Below are 23,066 nucleotides of genomic sequence, written 5' to 3' on the forward strand. Positions count from 1 at the left end.
TGCAGCCCTTGGTGAAGTCAGGAGCAATTGTCAGTGATCTGAGACCTCCCAAAAAGTCAGGTCAGTCTTAAAATCTATACCAGGAGAAATGTTAACTTTTCTGCTTGCCACAGTGGAACTGAAGCCTATAGTTATGTGTCGGCTCATGTGCTGCCCCTCAGCTGAGTCACCTTGCTGAATCAGAATTTACTTGATCATAGAATCTCCTGAGTTGGAAGGAACCCACAAGGATCATCAAGTCCAGCTCTTGATCCTGCACAGGACAGCCCCAAGAATCCCACCATGTGCCTGAGGTTGTTGTCCAAATGCTTCTTGAGCTCTGTCAGGCTTGGTTGGTGCTGTGACCACCCTGGGGAACTGCTCCAGTGCCCAACCACCTGGGTGAAGAACCTTTTCCTAATATCTAACCAAACCTTGCCAAAACAGCTTCATGCCATTCCCTTGCAATTCTGTCACTGGTCACCAAAGAGAAGAGATTGGTGCCTGCCCTCCCACTTCTACCCCTCCTATTGGATGCCCCTTGGCTGTTAATTTAGCACAATTAGACATTTTTAGCCATGATATTCAGAAGAAATCTTAACTGTTTGCCTATTTTGACTGTTGTGTGATATATGCAGGCAGCTACAAACCTACTGCTAAAGCACCAAGATGCACAGCTCACACTTTTGCTTTTGAAGAATGAGTCAATAAGGGAGTATATTAAAATTAAGGCCAAATTTGTCTGAAGGAGGCAACATATACAAATGTTATCTTTTAACAAAATGATTACTTGCAGCTCAAGGCAGAAAACTGCAAATGTGGGTCAGAAAAAAAGTTTGAAATTGCAGACTAAGAAATGTTTTGTACTTTTAAAGGTTTTTTTTGTTTGGTTTTTTTTGCATTTTATGTCAAGCTGGTAGAGATACCAAAACACTAAAACAACAAGAAGAGGAAGAAAAACAAAAACCAAATTCTCACAGCATGTTAACAGTTTTCTTGAAATGAATAGTGTACTTACTCTTTTAAAAAGCTTTTGGATATTATCAAGAAAATCATCATGCCTTATAACAGAAACTTTTCTAGATGTTGCATGCATGAGTGACCCAAGTAATTGAAAAGCCTACATGAACGTATTCAACAGTTTGTGAATATGAGAAATTGAACTGAATAATGAGAATTTAAGGTACTGTGCAAATCTCAGAGGCTTGTGTGACAGAATCCCACAAACATTTCAGATTTGCACTGGAATTTCCCATCAGACTGGAAAGGACCCCCAAGATTATAGAGTACAATACATATGAAGTTATACAAAGGCTTTAACTATATCCTGTGTTTTTTGTGGTCTCAGGAGATTTCAGGAAGTCTTGGGTGGTTTACTCATGATATTACATTTCTCAGACAAAGCATCCAATTTTTGCATCTCTCGTATTTTAAAATCTATCAGACTTTCTGGCTGTCAGAATGGCTTTTTAAGTTGCTCCATTGGGAGTTTCCAATTTGGGAATTTCTTCAAGGTACTTTTTATATATGTGATTGAAATATAGATCCATTACTAAGATTTTTAGAGGATTTTTATTACTCCTACTATTGAATTTTACATATATGGAAATATAGGCAACTTCAGGCTTGTTAATTTGACCCTAATAACCTTAGAAATATTTTTTAAGGAATAAATAATTAAAGACATGGGAATTGAGGGGAGGAAGGATGAAGCACAATCTATTTTTCTAAGATAGGTCAAACTGGCCTAGTATCTTTTTTTAATAAGAAAGTAGGTTTTCTAGAAAAATAAATGGGCTAGATCTGGTCTCTCTGGATTCTACTGAGCCATTTAATATGGTGTTGCAACAAAAATACTGTTCAAGGTGGAGGAAGATAAGGTTAGTGTAAGAACTGTAAACCCACCCAAAGAACTGCCATGAGAGAGACAGAAGGAGGTAGATATATATGATTAATTATTCTCTGGGAGTTGGCTTGTTTAGTCTTCTTGAGTATTTTTTGTTTGTTTTGTTTTAGTTTTTTTCTGCAGTTGATATTGTTAGCATGCTGTATTGAAAGCAGGCTGTTGAAACTTGTGGATGGGAGGAGGATGTTAATTTCTAGTGCACAGTTTTAGATGGAGTGACTATACAATTAATTGGACAATTAGATAATACTAAAGGGATGGAATTCAACCCAGCAACGTGTCAGGCCACACATTGTCATGAATTCTCTTACCCAGTTTAACCTTGATATCAAAATTAGCAGTATGACAGTCTGAGCTCTTATGTAATCAACAGAAAGAGGCAGATTTTTAATTAGGCACCCAACTCCTGCTTTCTGTCTTGACTGTTAACAGAGCCTGGGCACCTGACTCTGGCATCAGTGCTGAGTGCCTGAAACTGGATGGTGCTACAGCTTCAGCTTAGGAAGTAATGCAACAACTTTTCCTATGAAGAGGGAGTTCAGCAATGGAAGATTTTGAAGGAGAAAGGCCTATATGAGGGTAAGTGGGTTTAAGTTTGTCTTTAGTCTGTCAGTTTGACATCATCATGAAAATGATGTATGGGGTACAGGCAAGTGTCAAAAAGAGATATTTCCAGTTGAGGGAGGGAATCTCAGCTGGGTGCATCGGGGCTGGGACATGATACAGCATAAATGTGCAACACCTCTTGCAGTGTCTGAGAAACCTCACCTCAGTATGTGGTACAGGCAGAGAAAACTGAAAGAGGGTGGATTTAGATTAGATGTGAAGAAGTAATTTTTTACAGTGTGAGTGGTGAGACATTGGAACAGGTTGCCCAAAGAAGCTGTGGATGCCCCATCCCTGGGAGTGTTCAAAGCCATGTTGGATGGGGCTGTGAACAACTTGGTCTAGTGGAAAGTCTCCCTGCCCATGGCAGGTTTACTTGGTCTTTAAGGTCCATTTTAACTCAAACCACTTGGTGAAAAACTGCAGGGATAATCAAAGAACTTATGTTACAAGAGGAGTCAGAGACAGCTGTGTTGGGTATGTCAGGAAGATTGATAAAATGGGAAATGTAATTGCCACAGCTCTGCTGCTGGAGTTATGGAGAGCATTGAAATGTGGCTGATGTCAGCTAGGTTATAGCCAACAAGCAGGATGTCTGCAGAGGACTAATGCAGGTCTATGTGCAACATTATGGTATTGTAGGAAGATTATGATACCAAACCAGAAGTGTCTACTTGTGTGATTTAGAGGTGATGTGAACTGAATATATGGCATGTCTTACTGATTGAGTTTGTGCATTCACATAGCACGTGGATAAAATATTTAACCAACATAGAATGCATAGTGATAATTGCATAATACATGACAGTAATCAGTAGGAGAATGCTTTATGTAAAATTAGGAGCAAGCTTAAAGATTTATAAAGGTCAGTGATTGCTTGGATTCAGCAGGACTTAGGCTGTGTGGGCTGCTTGTGCTTTTTGATAACTCCTATAGAGTGTAATGCTTACTGTCTGCTGTATTGCCCTGCAGTTCCCCTGCACAGCACATGGAAAACTGTGTGATAAATCAGGCTTTGAGTGAATTTGTAGGGCTGGAAAAAGGCATGTTTAGTTTAGCCTGTGACAAATACACATTTAGAAGCTGACTGCTGGGTAGCAAACTCATGACCACTGAAAGAAAAGCTTGCTCTGAAGTGAAAACTGTGGTTGTAGATCCTTGATGTGCCTGTAGTGACAAATGATGGGTGCAGCACTTACAGTCAGTGACAGCCCTTGCCCCAGATACCTCCTTATTTTGACAAACACTGAAATTTCAAATTGTATGTTAGTGAAGAGCTGCCCTTTCCCTGGATGTTGGTTTGTCCCAGCATTGGGTTTGAAAAGAAATTGAATCCTTTGAGCAATAGTGAGTAATGTGATTTCTGCTCTGTTGCAAATCCTGAGTTGCTCTAATTGGCTTTGCCAGCTATTAAGAGATTGATCAGGTTGCTCTTTACCAGAAATCTTCACAAAATAGCAGGAGGAAAATACTGCAGCAAGAAACATTTTAAATGTACTTCTGGTAGCACTGTGTTTAGTTCTTTAGTTATTTGTTCATTAATAAGGGCTCAGCCTGGGAGTCTGAGGTTTATAAGTGCTGAGAAGAATATCAGTGGAGAGTAGTATGGCTTCTCTTTTTTCTCCCCTTCTGCTTTGTAATTAATTATTGTATAGTGGTACTACGTTGTTATTGTTCTGTGGTAAAACCAATTGTATGATGATCTCACAGTCCATACTTGGAAAGTTGCCACAGTGAAGAAAAACTCTGTTTATGCACTGAATTGTCAGTAGTTTGGAAGGGGGTTGTTCTGCTGGAAACAGTGATTTGAATAACAGCCCAAGAGGAGGGATGACAAGGAGGGGAGGATTGAGAAGATAAGTGTGAAAATGTGTCAGCGCTCTTTCAGATTTATTTTTTATTAGAGTCATGGTCAACTACCTTAGATTTAGAATCTGTCCCAGTTTATATGTGTCTTTTTTTCCCCCTGTATTCTAGGTTTTATTTAGCTCCAAGTCATGTTTTTCTGGCTAGTAAACTGGGGGTTTGTTTTGAAAATCTGTCTAAGCCTCTTCCTGAGAGACAATACTTGGAGCATCTCAGGCCTGCATGGCTGTCACTTGAAAAGATGCCCAGAAAAACTGGAAGAACATCACTGGAAGATGTTTCTGGAAAAGAAAGGATTATAAGGTCTGAGGGAACCCACCTCTAAATTTCAGGAAAAAGATATCTTACAGTCATATTGGGGAAGAAGAAAGAGAAGAATTTGCAGCAAATCCAGATTCTTTGTGTGTGGGAATGGGCAGTGAGGAGGATGATGATGGATGATCAAATAAGCACAATCTACTGCTGCAGATCATTACTAATCATGAGATGCTGGAATGCAAATTTAATCTTGTTTCATAGTCTCTTAAAATAGCTGTTTGAAAGTTAGAGAAAATGACCTTTTGAAGATTCCTATATTTCCCTACTCAGTTCTATCTAGTTGCCTCTTTAGCTTAACTTCAGTACAGTTCAGTGAAGTGAATCCCATCCCAAGACTGTGCCCCTTACTTAACCTTTTCATGGTTTAATCTAGGTAAACACTGTACTTATGCTTTGTTCACACAGATGCTTAAACAGTAATAAAAACCTAAATATTTTTCTACAACAAAACCATGTGAACTAGTGAACTGTGTCTCTGCTGAACTGTGCACAGTAGCAGAGAGAAGGTTGTTCCAACTTACTTGCGTATTCCATCATGATTGTTTTAATAGTATGTTTGCTGTTAGGACAGGATATATGCTGTAAAAAATAAAACTAAGTTTTGCCAAGGTATTTTGGGGGTTTGTAGTCAAACATAGAGATAATTTATTCTTGAAATGTGTTTATGTTGATTTTGTTTTGAAACAAGAATATATACCTTGCAGAATATTTATGTTCATGATCATTCTGTAATTTCCCTATTAAAAAACACCTACACTTAATGCAGTTCCTGCTAAATTTTAACCCCAGAAATGTTTAGAATGTGAATATAAAATAATCTGAAGGATGTATTATAGTACAGATCTCTGTAGGAGCATATTATCTTTGAAAACATTTTAATAATAATCTGTCTGAAACGATACTTTTGCCTTTTCTCCATTTTAGCATGAGCAAAGAAAGAGTTTTAAGAGTGCTGCTCAGCTATTAACACCAAGCTATTTTTACTGGGACTTTTGAGCATTGATTTGATGTTTCTAAGTGGAGGCATTTTTCACTTGTGGTTGTGCATGTTCACTTTGGAGACTTTCCTTCAGTCAAATCTGCTGTGATCTGAGACATGGTGGTTTTTGGAGTTGTCCCAGGCAGCTGCCAAATACTTTCAAACATTCAAAGTGGAGGTCTAGAGAAAAACAGTGGTGTGGAGGAAATTCCAGTTGTGAGCATATATAGGTTTGGTATAGTGTCCTGAAAGCATCTTGGGATAGTGGGATTGATGGGGCAAAAAACTTGCCATAGAATCGCAATTATTTATCAACATAGTAATTTTAATGTTTCTGTAGTTACTAAAAAAAAAAAAAAAAAAGAAAGCCATCACTGCTTTATTTCATTATTATTTTGTAGTTTATAGACTGAAGAAATATGAACTAGGTAAAAATATAAATTAGAATTTAAGGGCATTTAACATATTTTTAACAATAAGTTAGGGGATAATACAAAATTTTCAAAGTCAGCAATGATGCACTACCAAACAGATGAGCTCTTTGCTCATCCTTGCTATTTCAAGGATGAGTTCTTTAACTGTGTACTTAAATGGCTTTTGAAGATAAATTCTGAAAAAAAGTCTTTCTGAATATTTAAAACATGTGGCATGTATCAATAGTTTGACAAGTAGCATTTAGTTTCTTTGAATTACTTTAATAATAATAAAAAATGATAATAATTTCCTGATATTTCTCCATGAATCAGCTTTGAAAAACATATACTACTAGAAGAAAAGCTATTTCTATTTTGGATTCAAAGTAGGACAAATCAGCATTGTTTTGTGTGGTGCCTGTTGGTGCATTTTATCCTCAAACAATGGGTTGTATGTGTTAACCATTTGCTTTGATGGGTTAAGTAACAGTTATCAAGTCAACTCTGCCACACAGGATCTTCTATTTCTTTGAGTAGGAAGGCTGGGAGATAAATGCTTTCAGATAGTATTTGCTATGGAAGGAGGAAAAAAATGGAAAGAAAAAGGTTTTGAGGACTGTTTTTTTAAGGAAGCAAGCTCTGCTGGGAGCAAAAGTCAAGCTGAGGGGCAGAGGTTATGGATATGAAGGACAAAACAGATTCCCAGAGCACTGGGAATGAGTGGTTTCCATTGACTCTGTTTTGCTATGTGTTGATATTTATTCCACTTTAGGAGCTGGAGAAATGCACTTGGTTGTACTCCAGCTTGTCTGTAACTGAGAGTTTGGATATCTTGCTATGCAGTGAAGGGAAGAGGCAAGTGCAGACAAGAAATATCTTATGATTTTTCTTCAAGTCTTAAAGCAGCTTGTAACTGTCTCAGCACAGCTCCAGTCATCTGGTGCCACTCTTGTGGGTCTTGTTTAAAAACTGTACTTCTTCCCCTTCCCCAGGAGCACCACTAAGTACCAATGAGTACTTGGCATCCATTACAAAACATCTTTCATTAGACAAGACTAAATCACTTTGCTAAATAGGAGCCTCACAGAATAGGAAAGATCTCTTCTATGTGCAGCTGCATCCACCACTACAGAGATGACACTGGCATATTGTAACTTAAATGTTTGGGCTTTGAAGTCATTTAGCACAAAAGGGGTAAGATATCTCTTGTGCTGAGGTCAGTTTCCATATTAGTAATCAAAAACTAAAATCTGAACATGAGAACTAAAAGGATTTTGGTTTGTAAAAATGCCTGGAAAACAGGGCAATTACCACATAGTCACTGGTTTCCTAGAACTGAGGAGAAATTCACATTGTATTTTGCCCTGTTGAATCCTGCATTCTGAGTTGTGATCTTGGCACATTAAGGAGTCCTTGTATAACACGGCAGAACGCATTAGGAAAATCCATTTGGATAATGTTTACAAATTCTATTCTTACTTATGCAGGGTGGACCTGGGGACTGTCACTGGGGAGAAAAATTAAATATGTTTGAACTCTAATTATTTGGATGCTGCTGTTGTCCACTCCCAGGTGATCTAATTTTATCTGCAGTTGTGAAAGGCAGGTATAGCTGCAGTTTCATGGCATATGCTTTTATGCAAATGTTAATAAATATGGTAACTTTTGCATCTTCTACCTGACTGTACAGTCACACTTCTTTACCTTCTCACCCCCTCTTGATCTGTGAGAACACTCATCCATTTGCAAGATTGTAATTTAAAGTACCAATCATTTAAAGTAGCTAAACATTTTATGGGGCTTGTAGAGTATAAATGAAGGGTAGAGGATATTTTTCTGTGGCTTTTACAATCTCTATTGGGGACTGAGGCTGCATGCTTGACATTCTCTAGCACTCAGACAATTTCATAGCCAAAATAAGGATGCAGTTTAGTAGCTTGTTCCCTGTAGAGTGCTGCTTAAAAATCTTGTCTCTATTACCCCAGAGCCATCCCTCCTAAGGTACTTAGCCACAGAGATATTCAGAATGGAAGAATTAGCAAAGTGCTTCTTGGATGCACACTAATACCACTTCTTCTGCATCATCCTTTAGTAGCTGGGTTTTCACAGGGCTTTGACACAATTGTTGCTTCAGTATTAAAAGGTCAAGGCTACTCTCCTTCACGTCAACCAGTGGTTCCTGACTTCTTCCACATAGGAAATGCCAGACTGATTTTTTTTTCTAACTCACTTTGTTTTGGATTAGCAAGTGTGCTAATTGTTTGTAACTATATTCTTTATGAAGAACTATTTGCCCTGTAGGATTTCAGTTACACTCTGTTTTTATTTTCTTTATTGAAAAAAGATTGCATTCTTGAAAAAAGATTGCTTTATTTTTTTTTCTTAATTGCATAAGGAAAGTTATTAATAGGCTTTCCCTTTTCAGAACTGGAAAATACCCAGAAAGTCACTTGCTCACACTTTCCAAATACAAATTTGCTTCTAAATTGAGACCAAACATGGAAAAATTTAGAATGTTAGGTGAATATTTTGTGTTGTTCTGAGCAGATGGAAACAGCTGTTTAGTTCTTAGAATGTTTAAGTTGGCGGTTTTAAATTGTCCATGAACTATGCAAATAAAATCGGTGGGAAGTATCTGAGGAATACAACCCACGATCAGTAGCTCTAAATTAGCTTGTTCTTCCACTGGAAAATTTTCAGGGCATTTTCAAATCAAAAAAGATTGAAAGCTATTGATAGCTGAGTTTATTAAGTCCCATTTAGTTTTGCCATGCAGTTCTAGCTTATTTCACTTCTAAAAGTTAAAAAGTTGAGTTTTGTGACATTTTCTGTTTTAAAAACTTATTTAACAAAGATGTATAACAGTGATGTCCGTGATTCACAGTGATATCTCTGTGGGCAGACAATCATATTATGTTTCTAGTGGAAGCAGAGGTATTGTGCTTGTAACATGGAAATTATCCAAATGATCACAAACTGTCCTGACTAACCTCTTATGGCTAGCTCTCATTCTTCCATCTTTAGTCTATAAAAACTCTGTAAATGAACTCTGTAGAGTAGAGAGGAGATCTGCAGGACCTGAAAAGGCTGGAAACAGTAAAATTAGTGCTCCTAACTGTTGAAGAAATTATCTTATAAAGCACAGGACCACAGCATCTGCTGGTACATGTAAACAGCGAAGAATGGCACAAAATTCTACATAAATGCTGTTACACTCAGAATCTTTTTTATCTAAGTGCAAAGATTAAACTCATGTTATATCTAAAGACAAATAGTTGTTGCTATTATAATTAAAACTCATTACAGCCTGGTCCAGGAATCATTACTTGGCTGGATCCAATAATTACTGGAAAAGAATTAATGCTTCTGTATAGGGGAAAGTCTCAATAAGTAGCTATGCAGTTAAATTCATCGAACACATAAAGTGTCTATGTCTATCATGCTGTAATGCTCACCTTTTGCCTCCCCTTCTGGACTGTAAGGTTTCATTTTGGAGGTGGCTATGTGAAGGCATTTTAGCAGTTGTGAGCATCCAAAGGACTTCAGATACTGAGAGATCTGAATATCTGAGGAATATGATGTTCATTTTGGTAGTTTCTTCTTCTCCACTCTAGGATCCACTTATAAGCTTTTAAATTTGGCCCTTTTTCCATTGGTCTGCAGCTCTGAGTTACATACAAATGTACTGTATGTGATACCATACATACAATTGATCAGTCTAGAACTAATTTTGCCCAGCCTTAAGTCTGCAATTCTTTAAATGACCATGGGTGAGCTATAGCCACAGTCCCACCAAGTGCCAGCTCTGTACCCTCTCTCTTTTTATCCCATGCTTCTACTCCATCCTATGTCTCCAAGTCTGAAGGCCTCTGCTGTCATGCCAGGCCTTTATTTTTCTACACTAAATCATTGTATTGAGTTGTAAAATGATGATGGTATGATGTAAATATAAACAAAAATTAAAACAAATCAGCCACAGATATCTATGCAGCTGGAAAAAATTGTTGTCATAGCTGAACCAAGTTTAATTGCAGGCTAAAACAAAGTTACAGGCAGGTCAATAGAAGTTCAAACAAAGCAAGCCTGACAAACCTGAGTGCTCAATGTTTGCAAGCCCTGCTGCAAGGCTTCAGGGCAGTCACTGGTAATGGCAGTCTGGTATCTACAGGGCTACAGGGTAACAGAGCTGCAAGGGCCAGAGAGGGACATTGGTGACATTGTCTGTTGTGTTACCTCCAGGCCTTAAATACCAAGGTCTGGGTGTGATACCTAAGTCAGAAGTTCTCAGGATGCTTGTCAGCTGAATATGGGAGTACAAACATGGAGATGCTGCACAGAATATCAGTGCTGCTCATTATAGTGTTTTTCTCAGTCTCTAGCATTGCCTGCTCTCAGAGAAGACTCCAGGCTTGATTAAGCTTTTGTTCTGACCCAGTCTTTATATCCAGCTTTTGGTCCCACCTTTTGGCCAGAAGGTACTGCCTCTCCAGCAGAAACAGTGGATATAGGAACATGTGCTCACACTGTGATGCAGTTCAGTTGCTTAGTTTAACCTGTTGCTGAAAGTGGCTTTGATGAGGTGATGGACTGTAAATGCAGTGTGGCTGAAATGTAGCTACCTGCTCTCATCTGGGCCTGAAGATCAAGACAAGTAGCTATGTGCAAAATGATCATTTCTGCTGCCTTGCTGTGGAGGTTTGACTGCTGAGGTAGGCAGCATGCTTATGAATTTCTGATAAAGTCTGGTGGGAGGCAACAGAAGTTAGCAAAAGTCAGCATCACTGTGGCTTGCCTTAACATGCAAAAATTGGGAGTCAAATAGTCATGAGAGTGAGTTAGTCATGAGCTTAAGAAAGGAAAATAATTTGGGATACATCATTCACATTTTCAGGCTTTTTTGTGTTCATGCAAAATTTGCTTTTACAAAAAGTGAAATTCATGCAAGCTTGGCCTATAGTAACATTCCAGTTTTAGAAGTCATGTAAGTGCTTGGAGAATTGACAAAACTCTGACATTTAGGTACATATTTTTGAGCACCGAGTGCTGCAAGGAACTCAGCATTAATATCCACCCTTTGTCTTTGCATACCATTTATAACTTTTTTTGTGATTGTTACCTCCCTGCAGCAGTTGTTATTTTTTAAATAAATTTTTGAAGGCCACTAAACTGCGTGAAAGATTGATCAGTACTAGCTGCTGAAATCAAACCAGTAGATTGTGGTTACAGTTACTTGAAAATTGTTTTTAAAAGCGCTGTACTCCAGAAATCCATGGCTATACCTACAGGAGTCTTAATATTCTTTGAATTCTTGGAAATTTGGACTGTATTGTTTATTCCATCTGGTCTGTTGGTAGCTGACAGAAAATAAAATTATCGTGGAATAAAGTGTTGCACAACATGTACTGCAGAAACTGCAGCTTCTCTGTCTGAATGGAGCATTTTAACCTGTAATATGCTGGCATGAGGAGATATGAACCTTTAAAATAAGTACCTGCAACATTTTTGTTTATCCTCAGCTGTTCATATGTTTGCTCATCTTCCACATGAAAACCATCAGAGCAGCTGAAATACTTTTTGTTACTCTTACCAAACTTTACTTTTTGTTGTTTCTGTCTCAGAGATAACATCATTATATCTACTACATGACATTTATTTTCTCTAATAGCTTTTTTGCTCAATTACAATTCAACAAAGAATATTGTATTTTGGTAAGGCTGATAGTAAAAACTGGGGAAACTCATAGAAGTTTTCACAAGTAGAGATCAATTGTTGAATTATGGTATTCTAATAGAAAGCTGTTGATCTTAGACACTGATTTGTAATGAAACTCATAGAAATATGGCAGTGATATTTGGTCTGGTTTCCTCTTATGACACTTCAGAGACAGTCAAGCCACTTACCTATTTTCTTTGCCCTTGTGTTCTTTATTTATTCCAGTTTGGTGCCACTGATTTGGGGTTGTTTTATTTAACAGCCAAATACCAACCAGTTTCAATATATTCCAAATATAATTCCAGTATATTTAAAAGTGATTGATGATCATCAGTTCATATCATGATTCCTACATGGTTGGGTTTCAGTTACTCTGCTACAAGTTAATCACAGAATGAAGGGACCACAGTGGGACATCTGGTCCAACCTCCTGTTCAGGCAGGGTCATCCCAGAGCACATGGCACAGAATTGTGTCCAGACAGTTCTTGAATATCCCCAGTGAGGGAGACTCCACACCCTCTCTGGACAATCTGTTCCAGTGCTCAGTCACCTGCACAGTAAAGAACTTCTTCCTCATTTTCAGGTAGACCTTCCTGGGCATCAGTTTCTACCCATTGTGTCTTGTTTTGCTTGGCACCAACAAGAAGGGCCTGGCTCCATCCTCTTCACACCCTCCCTTCAGATACTTGTATATATTGATGTCCCCTCTCAGTCTCTTCTCAAGGCTGAACAAGCCAAGCCTTCTCAGCCTTCCCTCATAGGAGAGGTGCTCCAGTCTCTTAATCACCTTTATTGTCCTCCCTGGGCTTGCTCCAGGAGCCCCATGTCTCTCTGGCACCGAGGAGCCCAGAACTGGGCACAGCACTCCAGATGTCACCTCACCAGGGCTGAGCAGAGAGGCAGGACCACCTCCACTGACCTGCTGCCAGTGCTCTTCCTGGTGGTCCCCAGGACACCATTGACCTTCTTGGCCCCAAAAGCACATTGCTTTCTCATGGACAGCTTGTTGTTCACCAGGACCCCCTGGTCCTTCTCTGCAGAGCTGCTTTCCAGCAGGTGAACCCCCAGCCTGTGCTGGTGCCTGGATTTATTCTTCACAAGGTGCAGGACTCTGCATTTGCTTTCCTTGAATTTCAAATGGTTCTTCTCTGCCCGTCCCTCCAACCTGTCGAGGTCTTTCCCAAGGGCTGCACAGCACTCTGTGGTATCAGCCACTTCTCCCAGCTTTGTGTCACTAGAACTTGCTGAGGAGGCATCTGCCCCTTCATCCAAATCCTTAATGAATAAGTTACACAGCAGTGGGACCAGAATTGAACCTTGGGGGACACCACTAGTGACAGGCCTCCTGTCAAGGAATCTATTTTGTTAAGGAATCTATTTTGAGAATTTGGCAGGAAACCAACACAGCACACCCCCTCCATTGTATGTTACAGGGTGATCTTACTGTTTCCCCACAGGGTAGTACTGGCATTAAAAAGGATTCCTTTCACTGGGAGGCTGTTCCAACGAGGCGTTGGAACGGGAACAGTGGTGGGAAGCATGGACTGTTGTTGGCCTCTGAGGAGTTAGAGGCTCATGCTTCACACTGCCAGCATCCCACCACTTGTTCACGTGACTCCAGAAAGAAATGCAGGGAAGAGCAATGCAGTCAGAATCTTGGCCTGCAGCAACACTCTGTCCCATTGATTTAGAAAGGTCACTGTAAGCAAACAAATATTTTTATTTTCCGGGAAGACGAAATGAAAGCAGCAGAAAAAAAAAGACAGAAAAAAGAAATTTAAATATGTATATAGTATTGTGGCCATTAGGCATAGCGTAGGCATGTACTCTAAGAAAAAAAGTTACACAATCAGAAATACATGAACAAAACACAGTTCAGGAGTACAAAACAAGTGTTGATGGAGAAATATGCACCAGCAGATTTGCATTAGTAGCTTAGGACTCCAGTTTTGCTAGCTGCCTAAATCTTAGTAATAAACTTTGTGGAATATTACTCCTACACTAACATTTATTTTTAATTTTCTAAATACTTGATACTGTTTCAAATTCTGAGTCAGTTATATCTTATTTAAAGCACATATGTTAGAAAAAGAATTTGTGCATTGCTGGTTTGTCTTTAGGTGCTGTTGTGTATTTTTCCTTTATATAAACATTTAAAATAGTAAGTGTGAGAATCACAGTGAGTCAGAACAATGCCATGTGGAAATGAAGAGTGCTTGAGAGATTTTTTTGCTGTGCCTGTGACCTAATGGACCATTCCTTCCATGTGGGAAAATGAAAGTTTCCCCTGTGACTCTGAGGTGCAGTCCTGTTGCCCAGGTGAAGCTCACTGATTTCAGAGCAGGATGACAGATTCCATCACACACAGAGAGGACAGTGCTGTCACTGCACTGTAATTCCTGGGTTGTTTTGCTCAGTATACACTGACTTTAATTAGTGCTACATTAGTCTGTGGAGTGGATGAATATTATAGGTAGGTAGATCAGATAGTTCCCTAGATGTTTGGTTGTAATCCAAACTTGACCAAAACTTCTTATTACAGATCTTGTTTCAGTGCTTTTATCCCTCTGTCTTGTCTGTGGTCCCCCTCTCATTGCCTGTATGAGGGAGAATATGTTAATGCTATTGATCTGTAAACAAAAGCAGTATGAAATCTTTAGCAAATGTTATGTGTGTCTGGTTCATCTCCATTTCAGGTCATAAAGTGTTGGGATTTGGATTTGTTTGTGGTTTTTGTTTTGTTTTATCTTTGTTTGCCTTTATTTGTTTGTTTATTTATTTATGGGTTTAGGGGTTGTTTGGTTTGGGTTTGAGTTTTTTCCTTTTTTTGTGTGTTTTGGGGGGTTGCTTGGGGTTTTTTGTAGGCTTGTTTGTTTATTTGATTTGTTTTGTTTCATTGGGTTTTTTTCCTGCCTTTGTTCCTCTGCCTCACTCTTCATTGCAGCAGGAGGAGCTCAGAGAGGGAGTTTGTTTTTTCCAGCTAGAACAGTGTGTTTCTGCATTGTTACCTTCATGGTTATGATGGAAGACTGCTCTAAGAGAGGCAGGTGTTCTCAAACTCAGAGAAGTATTTCCAGTCCAGACTCCTCAACAGAAAATGTGTCCCCTGTTCTCGTGGGCTTCTCATGTCTGTGTAGGTAGTATGAGAACCCCAGGTCAGGAGGAGAGAACTCATTCCATGCACAGGAAACTTTACCACAAAGTGCCCAGCACATTTCTTGTGAAGAGGGTAAAGGTTAATTTGGGGTAAGGACCACTTGTAAGCTGTTTCAGTTTCTGCTGGTAAAGTGACAGAGGAGCCTGAGAGGGTTGGATTTCAAACTCCCCTGTAGCAAAACTTAGCATTTTCCATGGCATTGGACTGTGTTCAGCTTGATAAAAGCTGCTCTGCAAAGTGAAACAGAGCTGTGCTTTTTCCTTTTTAGCTAACAGACGTGTGTGTTACAAATGCTTGCTTCCACCTCTGGATGTGTGTATTTTTGTGCTCCTAGAAGCACTAAAGGAATAAAAACATTGTAATGACAAGTGAAATTAAAACAGTATCTCATTAAAAAGAATGCTATTTGTATTTCTGTTGTAAATACAGACAAATAGTTTTAATTTGCATAGAGAACTAAGTGGCCCTAAATTGCAGTTTCCTGTTAAAAGTACTAAAATATATTGAAGAGGTAAAACTGGGTTTTTAGATTATTTGAGTTTACTGAAGTTCATAGTGGGGAAGGATCATGAATAAATTTTGTGACTTACAAACTTATCTGCAACTAAGTGGGATCTGTGGACAGGAAAGCAAAAAGAAAACAAGCCACTTCCTGATGCTGAAATGCCCTTTTATCTAAATATCACTGGAAGGTTGCATTCAGGGATTTCCACATTGCACAAATGCCTTTGTTACATCTTATGTTAGTTGATTTCATTTTCTTGTGGAAGACTTTTCCCTGTTTTGCTGCGGTTACTCACTTACTCAGAATCCTCAGGGAATCCTCAGAGAGTGACAAGAAGATACTTCAGGCCAAACTTAATATTTTTGTCTTTGTTAATCAAGGTTCTGGGAGAAGGGGACATTTAACCAGATGATGAGGGGAACCTAGACTTAGGAAGCAGACTGAAGGGGGAGATAGAGCCTCTTTGTGGAGCTGGCACCTGCCCAGTGTGTCTTTGTGGGGAAATAATGTCAGTGGGAGGCAAAGCTTCATATTGGGTGCTGCCATCACTTGCATTCTTTTGCCTTCTCATGGAATCATAGATCATGGAATGAATGAACTGAAACTGTTGTCAATCCATGGATGTGCAGTAGACATAGTCTGTGTTGCTGCCTCTGTGAGTTTGGCTGGAAGGATCTGACTCAAGGTGCCAAATTCATGGCTTTGACTTTTCCTGTTTTGATCTGTGCGAGATTCAGGACATTGAGTTTCTCATTAAATGAGACAGAAGAGTGAAGTGCATGTCAGACTGTAAAGAAAATAGCTCTTAATTGGAGAAGGTCATAGCAGGGTTTAGATGGGAGCTGCTGTTCTTTGAGCTGATGCTCTGTTCTTGGGCTGCCTCTGCACCCATCAGTGGTAGGGTTGATCCAGACCTTCACCTCAGATCCTAATAAAGTTCCTTGCATCATCTTTGAAACAGGTGTTGGAGGTGGGTTGCTGGAATTGCTGAAAGAATGGGTTTGAGCCAACATGTTTCTAGTTTCACTACCAAGGTTTTCTATTGTTGGAGGTAATAAATAAATAATAAAACACTCCCTGCATGCTAGTTATACTAGAGATGGGTGCTCTTACACAAAAGGCAACATGTTCATAACTTAGCATAATCAGACATTTCTTCCTTTCCATTATTTTGTCCATATTTATATGGTTAATAGAATGTTAGTTGGAAACCAGGCCATGCTGTAGATCCAAAATACTGTTTCAGGCAGTATTCACTTTTCTGATTTTGTGTATTGTTAAAACATTTTCAATCAGAGACAATATTGATGAAGATGTTGTTTGAAGAATGCAGTTGGCTGAAGGAGCCCCCTTGATGTTTCAAAATGGATTTTTCAGGAACAAGAACCTTAATTGTTAAGGTTCAGGGAATGGTCCTTACAGTCTGGAGAGCCTTGAGACTCTAAAACTGATTGCAATGCAGTAAGTAACCCACAACTGCTTTTTCACCCTCTCTTGGAGATGATGGTAAACTTTCAGTAGGATCACATCTGTGGGATTTTTTTTAAAAGCATTGAGGAAACTGTCACACTCTCCCTTTTTGTCTATTACTCTCTTCATGTAGAAATATCAGTAGCATTTAGCCTTCCACTGCTGTTGCATTTTTCCTTTGGTATGCCTCTTTACCTGATCCAATGCCATAAGCCTAGAGCACTATGGCTGTAGAAAAGTACAATCTCAAAGCAGACTTTGATTCAGTCAGTCATTGGACATTGGAGTATCCTCTTTCTCCTGCTTATTGATGTGTGAATTGGAAAAATCCTGTTTTCTGCAGTTGTGTAAGGAGTGTCAAAAAAGTAGATGTTAGGCTGAAGTAAGGTTTAATCTTACCTCACATGTTTATTTCAAGGGGTAGTTCAGTAGGAGATTTTTTTTTTCAAGAAGGGAACAGACCAAAGCACTTTGCCAAAATAGTTGGTGAGATGAGGAGAATATTAACTTGCTGTTGTACAAACTAATCATCAGGGGTTTATTCTGGGGCTGAGATGATCATCATTTTTGCTTGAGATCTTGCAAGCAGAGCGAGACCAAACGTCCCAAAGTTTCAGTCCCAGAAGACACAAGGTCGTGTAGCTGAGCAGGATGGCATTTACTTTCCACAGCTAACTGGCAGGTCTGGGGGTAGCAGGGCAGAAGTAACATCAGATGAAGATCCTTTCTCCAGGTCATACACTTTTGTGCTAATAGAGTGACAAATATTCACATAAGAGAAGGGAGGCTTGTTCAGAAGCCTTTTCTGAACTGTGGATCTGGCCTTTACCAATCCTGGAGGTCAACAACAGACTCTCATGTTTCTGTTGAAAACTGGGCTTGCAGCAAAGCTTCATGGAGTGCAAAGCTGCACAACTTGCACTGCCATCCGCAATCCGCTGTCTGCCATCTTAGTAAGAGTGAAGCCAAGGCTATGTGTAGATAAATCCTGCCATCTTCAGGAGAAGTTGCTTCAACATGAATTACATCAGCCTTGGCATTGCTGTCTGCTGGAGTGGTACCAGTCTTTGGAAACTATCCATTTAAGGATAGATCCCATCTAAGGAAACTATGTGATCTCTTAATACTACCTTTGATTTGGTAAGAATGCTACTTCCTTTGGTTTTTCTCAAAAACATGATCATGAGGTTGTAATTGTTGAAGCAGTTGTCCTTCAGGAGAGGGATCAGAGCACCTGTTGTTTGGTTATGCACTGACTAAAGGGAACTCACCCCTGCCTGAGCTAGCACAGCTGTGGGAGGGATCCAGTTTGCCCAGCTGCAGCAGGGCTAAGTGAGTCATCTAAATAATTTTTATAATTAGAGAGAGGTATCTCCATAGGGTGACTCATCCCACCTACCTTGGCAAAGAGTGACTTGTTCTCTGGAAGTGCCTGTGTTTCACCACTGACTGCACAGAGAACCTGAGTGGTGAGATCAGACACCTGCCTCCTATGTTCTTTAGGTGAGATAATATCTTTCTGTAAGTGATAAGAGCTCAAGTTAAATTCTAAAGCAGTCTTGGGTAATTGGTAGGGCTGGTGATTAAAGCAAGAAACTGAGACTGGAATTACTAATATCTTTTACTGCAATATGGGATAAATGGGAGATCTTAAAAGACATAGCCTTTTAATATAAATGTACTTGAATGAGATGGTGGCATTATCAAATATAAGTCTTCATTTAACCTGTAGTAAGCTTAAGAATAATTTGCTTTTACATTGCCACCTGCTTGTAGAAGCCTCCCTCACACAGTATTTTCACCCAGTGGAGTAAGAGACCTACATCCTGATCTTTTGAACTTCTGTATTTTGACACAGAATCTTCTCTCGTGACAGTAACAGTTATAACTCTTCCAAACAACAATGTTTTGAAAGTTTAGCTGTAGAAAAGCAAGCATAGTAACAAATGCTGTCTTAAACTCAACATATCATATACATTCCTTCTTAATAGCAACAAGCCTTTTGGTAAACATGTTTACATATATTTCTTACAGCCGTTCTACCCACTCACCAAATGCTGACCTGAAGTCAGTCCTTTTCAGCATAACCTTATTTGTGCTCCTGCTCTGGCTGGGTATTGCCATGACTAAAGCTCTATGAGGTCCAGTAGAGGATCATACAATCTTTTTCTTTTCAGTAAACTTTATTGTGAGCACTGGTAATCAGAAGTTACATTTACAGTTAATTCTGAGAATGGATTAATCTGAGAATGGTACCTGCCCACTGGTTGTGATGTATGCAGTATAAAAAGATGGTGCATTTATGATGATTATTTTGTTTATTTTTTTAGATGTGGATTTAACTGATATGATATACAAAATCCCTCCCCTCATGAGGAAAAGAGCCCTCTGTAAGTATGATCCTTGCAAGTAAAGATGTGTCATTAGATGATAAATTAATATTGCAATTTAAATGAATCGTTGAGGTCTTAGAGAACCTTGGAAAACTATTACATCCAGTAATATTTAAATACAAATAGCTTCAAAACAAATTAGATACCTGACCCTCTTGTAACTTATCAAGGATTGACCCTTTTTAAGGATTGCAGAGATTTAAACTTAAAAGCAGCCAGGCTCTTGAACCTAATTGCTGTCTGACCTGTACCTTGGTGAACATGTCAGTTATTCTCTAATATGTTATTTGTAGATTTTGGGGGAAGGGCCTATGGCATCCTGTCTTAATCTCTGCAAGTACATTTTGTAGGTCTTTTCATCAGGCAGTTAGGTTTAATAAATTTACAGACTGTTAAACATCACATTATATAAAGAACAAACCAAGGAAAACCTATTGCTGAAAGAAGGGAAAAAAATAGGAGAATGGAAAGCCTTGGAAACTGTCAAAGAATTTTGATGGAAGTTTTATTTGAATAAATACTAGGACATTCAGTTCTATTTGAGAAAGGTTGGTTATTCACTAGCCACTTAAACATTAATAAATAGAATAAAGCTTTTTTTACTGTGTGTGATCAAACCTTGGAACAACCAGGTTGGTTAGAGAGGTCTTGTCCAAAAGACCTTGTCCAACTGGACAGTGTCCTGAGAAGCTTCCTTCAAGCAAAGGGGTTGGATTAGGTAAACTCCAGAATTTATCCAATCTCAACTACTCAATATGCGTTGAAAATCTGCCTACTTTAATATTTGACTGTCAGAAATTATATATATAGGCAGAGTGTTGTTTTTATACACTGTCACTGAGTTTTAGAGCTTTGGGGTGCGATGTTCAGAGATCTCAATTTCTGCTTCTTCCATTCAAAAGAAATTTTTTTTCCCATTTGGAATTGACTTATGCCATATTATATAAACCTGACTTGACTCAAATTCTTACTTCTGAGTGGTAACAGACTGGCTTATTATGTAGGCAAAGTCCAAATTTCCTCCCTAGAATGAGCTCCTCATTTAAAATCTAATTTCTAAGCTGATGTAGATGTCCAGGCTGTGTTCAGTTCAGTTGTCTTACATGCTTAACTTGCATTTGAATTTTTGGTGTCCAGTGAAGCAGTGATAGTTAAGAAGCTTGAGTACCCCATAGAGAGAGAAAGATTCTTTTGAAATCCTCCAGAGGGGTATGCTGACTTATTAAATTCAGAGACTTAAGTTAAGCAGGTTCAATGTTCCTTTGGAGGTCTTCTGACAGATTTAAAGTGGTGTTTTAGAACAAAATGTAAGCTAGGTACTTTGTTTGATTAGAATGCATCTTGCTCATTGTTAGGCCCATCAACCTAAAAGGAAAAGAAATACTCTCCTATTTTGCAGTGTGGTTCAAATGTTTTGTAAAATGAATGACAGACTTCTGGGAAGGTGTTAGTTACTTTATTAGTACTTTTCAGGTTTATTAGATTTTACTCCTTACTTGCTAAATTAATAGAGTTTGTCATAAGATTATGAAACAAATAAAAAAGTTCCATAACTGCAGTGCTAGCACAGTTGATTGAAGGAACATTCACATTCAAAATCATAACCAAATTTTCTGTAGGCTTTCTTTCCTACTGTAATTTTCACTTCATAGGCATTGTGAGGGGAAGGACTGTCATGGATGTCTGTAGTTCAAAAAAGTGGAGGAAAAGCACCAATGCTGCTATCTGCCACATCAGCAGGCATCCCTTTTTGCTTTTTCTTTCCACCACCATCCCAGAATTTCAACCTCTCTCTGGCCCAGTAGGCTTTATTTATAGTTTTCATTATCCCTTTCTCATGGCAGTAGAGCCTAGAACAGCACAGTGTGCTGACACTGACAACATTTCCTGCCCTTTTGTTCTGCACTCCACCAACCTGTTGTCCCTTTGTCCTTATCCCTAGTGCTTCCTCTGCAGACAGAGGCCCCATCTGACAAATTTACTTGTGCTCCCCAGGGAGTAGAAACCAGGAAACTTCATTAAGGATGGTTTAATCACTTAGACAAAGGAGAAGAGCAGCTGGTTTGTTAGCATGTCTCTCTCAAGCCCCATTCTCTGACAGAAAAGCTTTCTTGCACATGGTCCAGTTTTCAACAATTTGCTGTAAAATTCTGTAGATGTAGAGTTCATTCAAATGGAGTTACTATGCATTGGATCTGCCTTGAGCATTTTATTTGAATGACCTGAGATGATTTTATGGCAGTAGATTTGCTGTGGTTGAAAATAACAGTAGCTGATAGTGGCCTAAAATTTTGGTGTATGTTTTTGCTTTCTCTGTTGCTTAGCATGGTAATGTTAGAGGAATAGCAATTGGATACAACCTGCTGCACTCTGCTACTCTGTGAGACAAACATCAGTAAAGCCAAGCAGCAAGAAGAGAAGGGCTCTTCATGAGAAAATGACAGCAAGAGAACACAGCCCCCGCCATGGTGCCAAGTCCCGCACTGTGCAGAGGGCCTCCACCATTGATGTCACCTCTGACATGGTTGGCCTTTCTCTAACAGGTTTGTACCTTCCTGGCAGCTACTGCTCTTTTGCTGCTTCTTCCAGAATCTGCCTTGTGCTAATTTTGGTTTTTTTTTCTTTTAATTGCTCGAAGATTTAGATCTGTCTGGTTATCTGGAGGTAATGAGATAAAGGAATTATGCTAAAAAATTCTAAAAATCTTGAATTTGCTACTTTTAAAATAGACAAAACATTGAAATCAGAGGGGGATTAAAAAAATTAAGTTAGATTTTTTGTAGTTATATTTTTCACTCAAAAATAAGCAATGGGGAGAAACTTACAAAATAATGTCACGGTCTAGGAAGAGTCTTGGCAACCTCCTTGGTTTACATTGTATAAAATTTTCAAAAGAGTTCAGGGAGCTGAGGCTTGTCTCTCTTATCTTTTATGGTTATTAAATTAGGATTCTAACCCTCAGAGGCTTGCTTTCATTAGTGAGAGAGACAGGTACTTTTAAATTTTGTCCTATTAACTACCACAGATTTAATAATTTGGAGTTAGTAGTGGCTCAGGCTTTAATCCTGCTGTTTTCTATTGAGATTAAGCATTTACTATTCCCATATTGCATATAATCTTGTATAGGTTTGCATATTTTAATATGTTTTATAAACTGAGATCATCCCAGATTTTCCAAATAATTATTAGATACCAAGGATTACCAGATAAATATTTTAGATACCAGTCATGGCTCACTGAATTAAAGAAAAATATTTTTTGTATAAAATGTAGTTTCTTTCTCTGTGTGATTGCAACTTCAGGAAAGAATTCACATGGCAGTGATGTGAATTGTCTAATCTTGTGGTAATTTTTCTGTTTTACAGGAAACATTCAGGATCCAGATGAGCCAATTTTAGAGTTCAGTTTAGGTAGGCTTAGTGATTTTCATGCTAGTTTTGATAATGCATGCTGTTGAATATGTGTGGGGTTTTGTAAGTGTTGATTTTGAAGTGCATTTCATATAGTAAGGTTTGCAACTTTGCTCTGATTTTTATGGAGATGTGGTACAGTTTTTGTGCTGCTTGTACAGTATCTTTTGATAAGCAGCCAGCAGTTTCATTTTGTGGAGTTTCTAGAAGTCTGTAACAAAAGAATCGGTCTTACAAAATTTTTAATGTTTACTATGTGATTATTATTATTATTGTTGTTGTTGTTTACTTTGTTTATGTGAAGTTGCAGTGAAACTCCCTTCACTGTCAGTTAACCAGCAGTTCAGGTCT

At 38.7% G+C, this 23,066-nt stretch overlaps 1 protein-coding gene across 8 annotated transcripts in view; it reads left to right on the forward strand.

The window, feature by feature from the left end:
* Nucleotides 1-23,066, forward strand: part of INPP4A (inositol polyphosphate-4-phosphatase type I A) — an 82,849-nt gene that overhangs the window by 14,963 nt on the left and 44,820 nt on the right. For 7 of the 8 annotated variants that reach the window (XM_077173440.1, XM_077173438.1, XM_077173441.1 and 4 more), the window contains exons 3-6: nucleotides 2,318-2,464; nucleotides 19,243-19,302; nucleotides 21,630-21,848; nucleotides 22,671-22,715. In XM_077173440.1, coding sequence (XP_077029555.1) covers nucleotides 21,743-21,848; nucleotides 22,671-22,715 — 151 coding nt within the window. In that variant the 5' untranslated portion in view covers nucleotides 2,318-2,464; nucleotides 19,243-19,302; nucleotides 21,630-21,742. The remainder of the gene's footprint in view (nucleotides 1-2,317; nucleotides 2,465-19,242; nucleotides 19,303-21,629; nucleotides 21,849-22,670; nucleotides 22,716-23,066) is intronic. The other variant, XM_077173439.1, reaches the window with a different exon arrangement.

Source organism: Agelaius phoeniceus, chromosome 2 (genome assembly GCF_051311805.1).
Source record: "Agelaius phoeniceus isolate bAgePho1 chromosome 2, bAgePho1.hap1, whole genome shotgun sequence".
NCBI lineage: Eukaryota > Metazoa > Chordata > Aves > Passeriformes > Icteridae > Agelaius > Agelaius phoeniceus.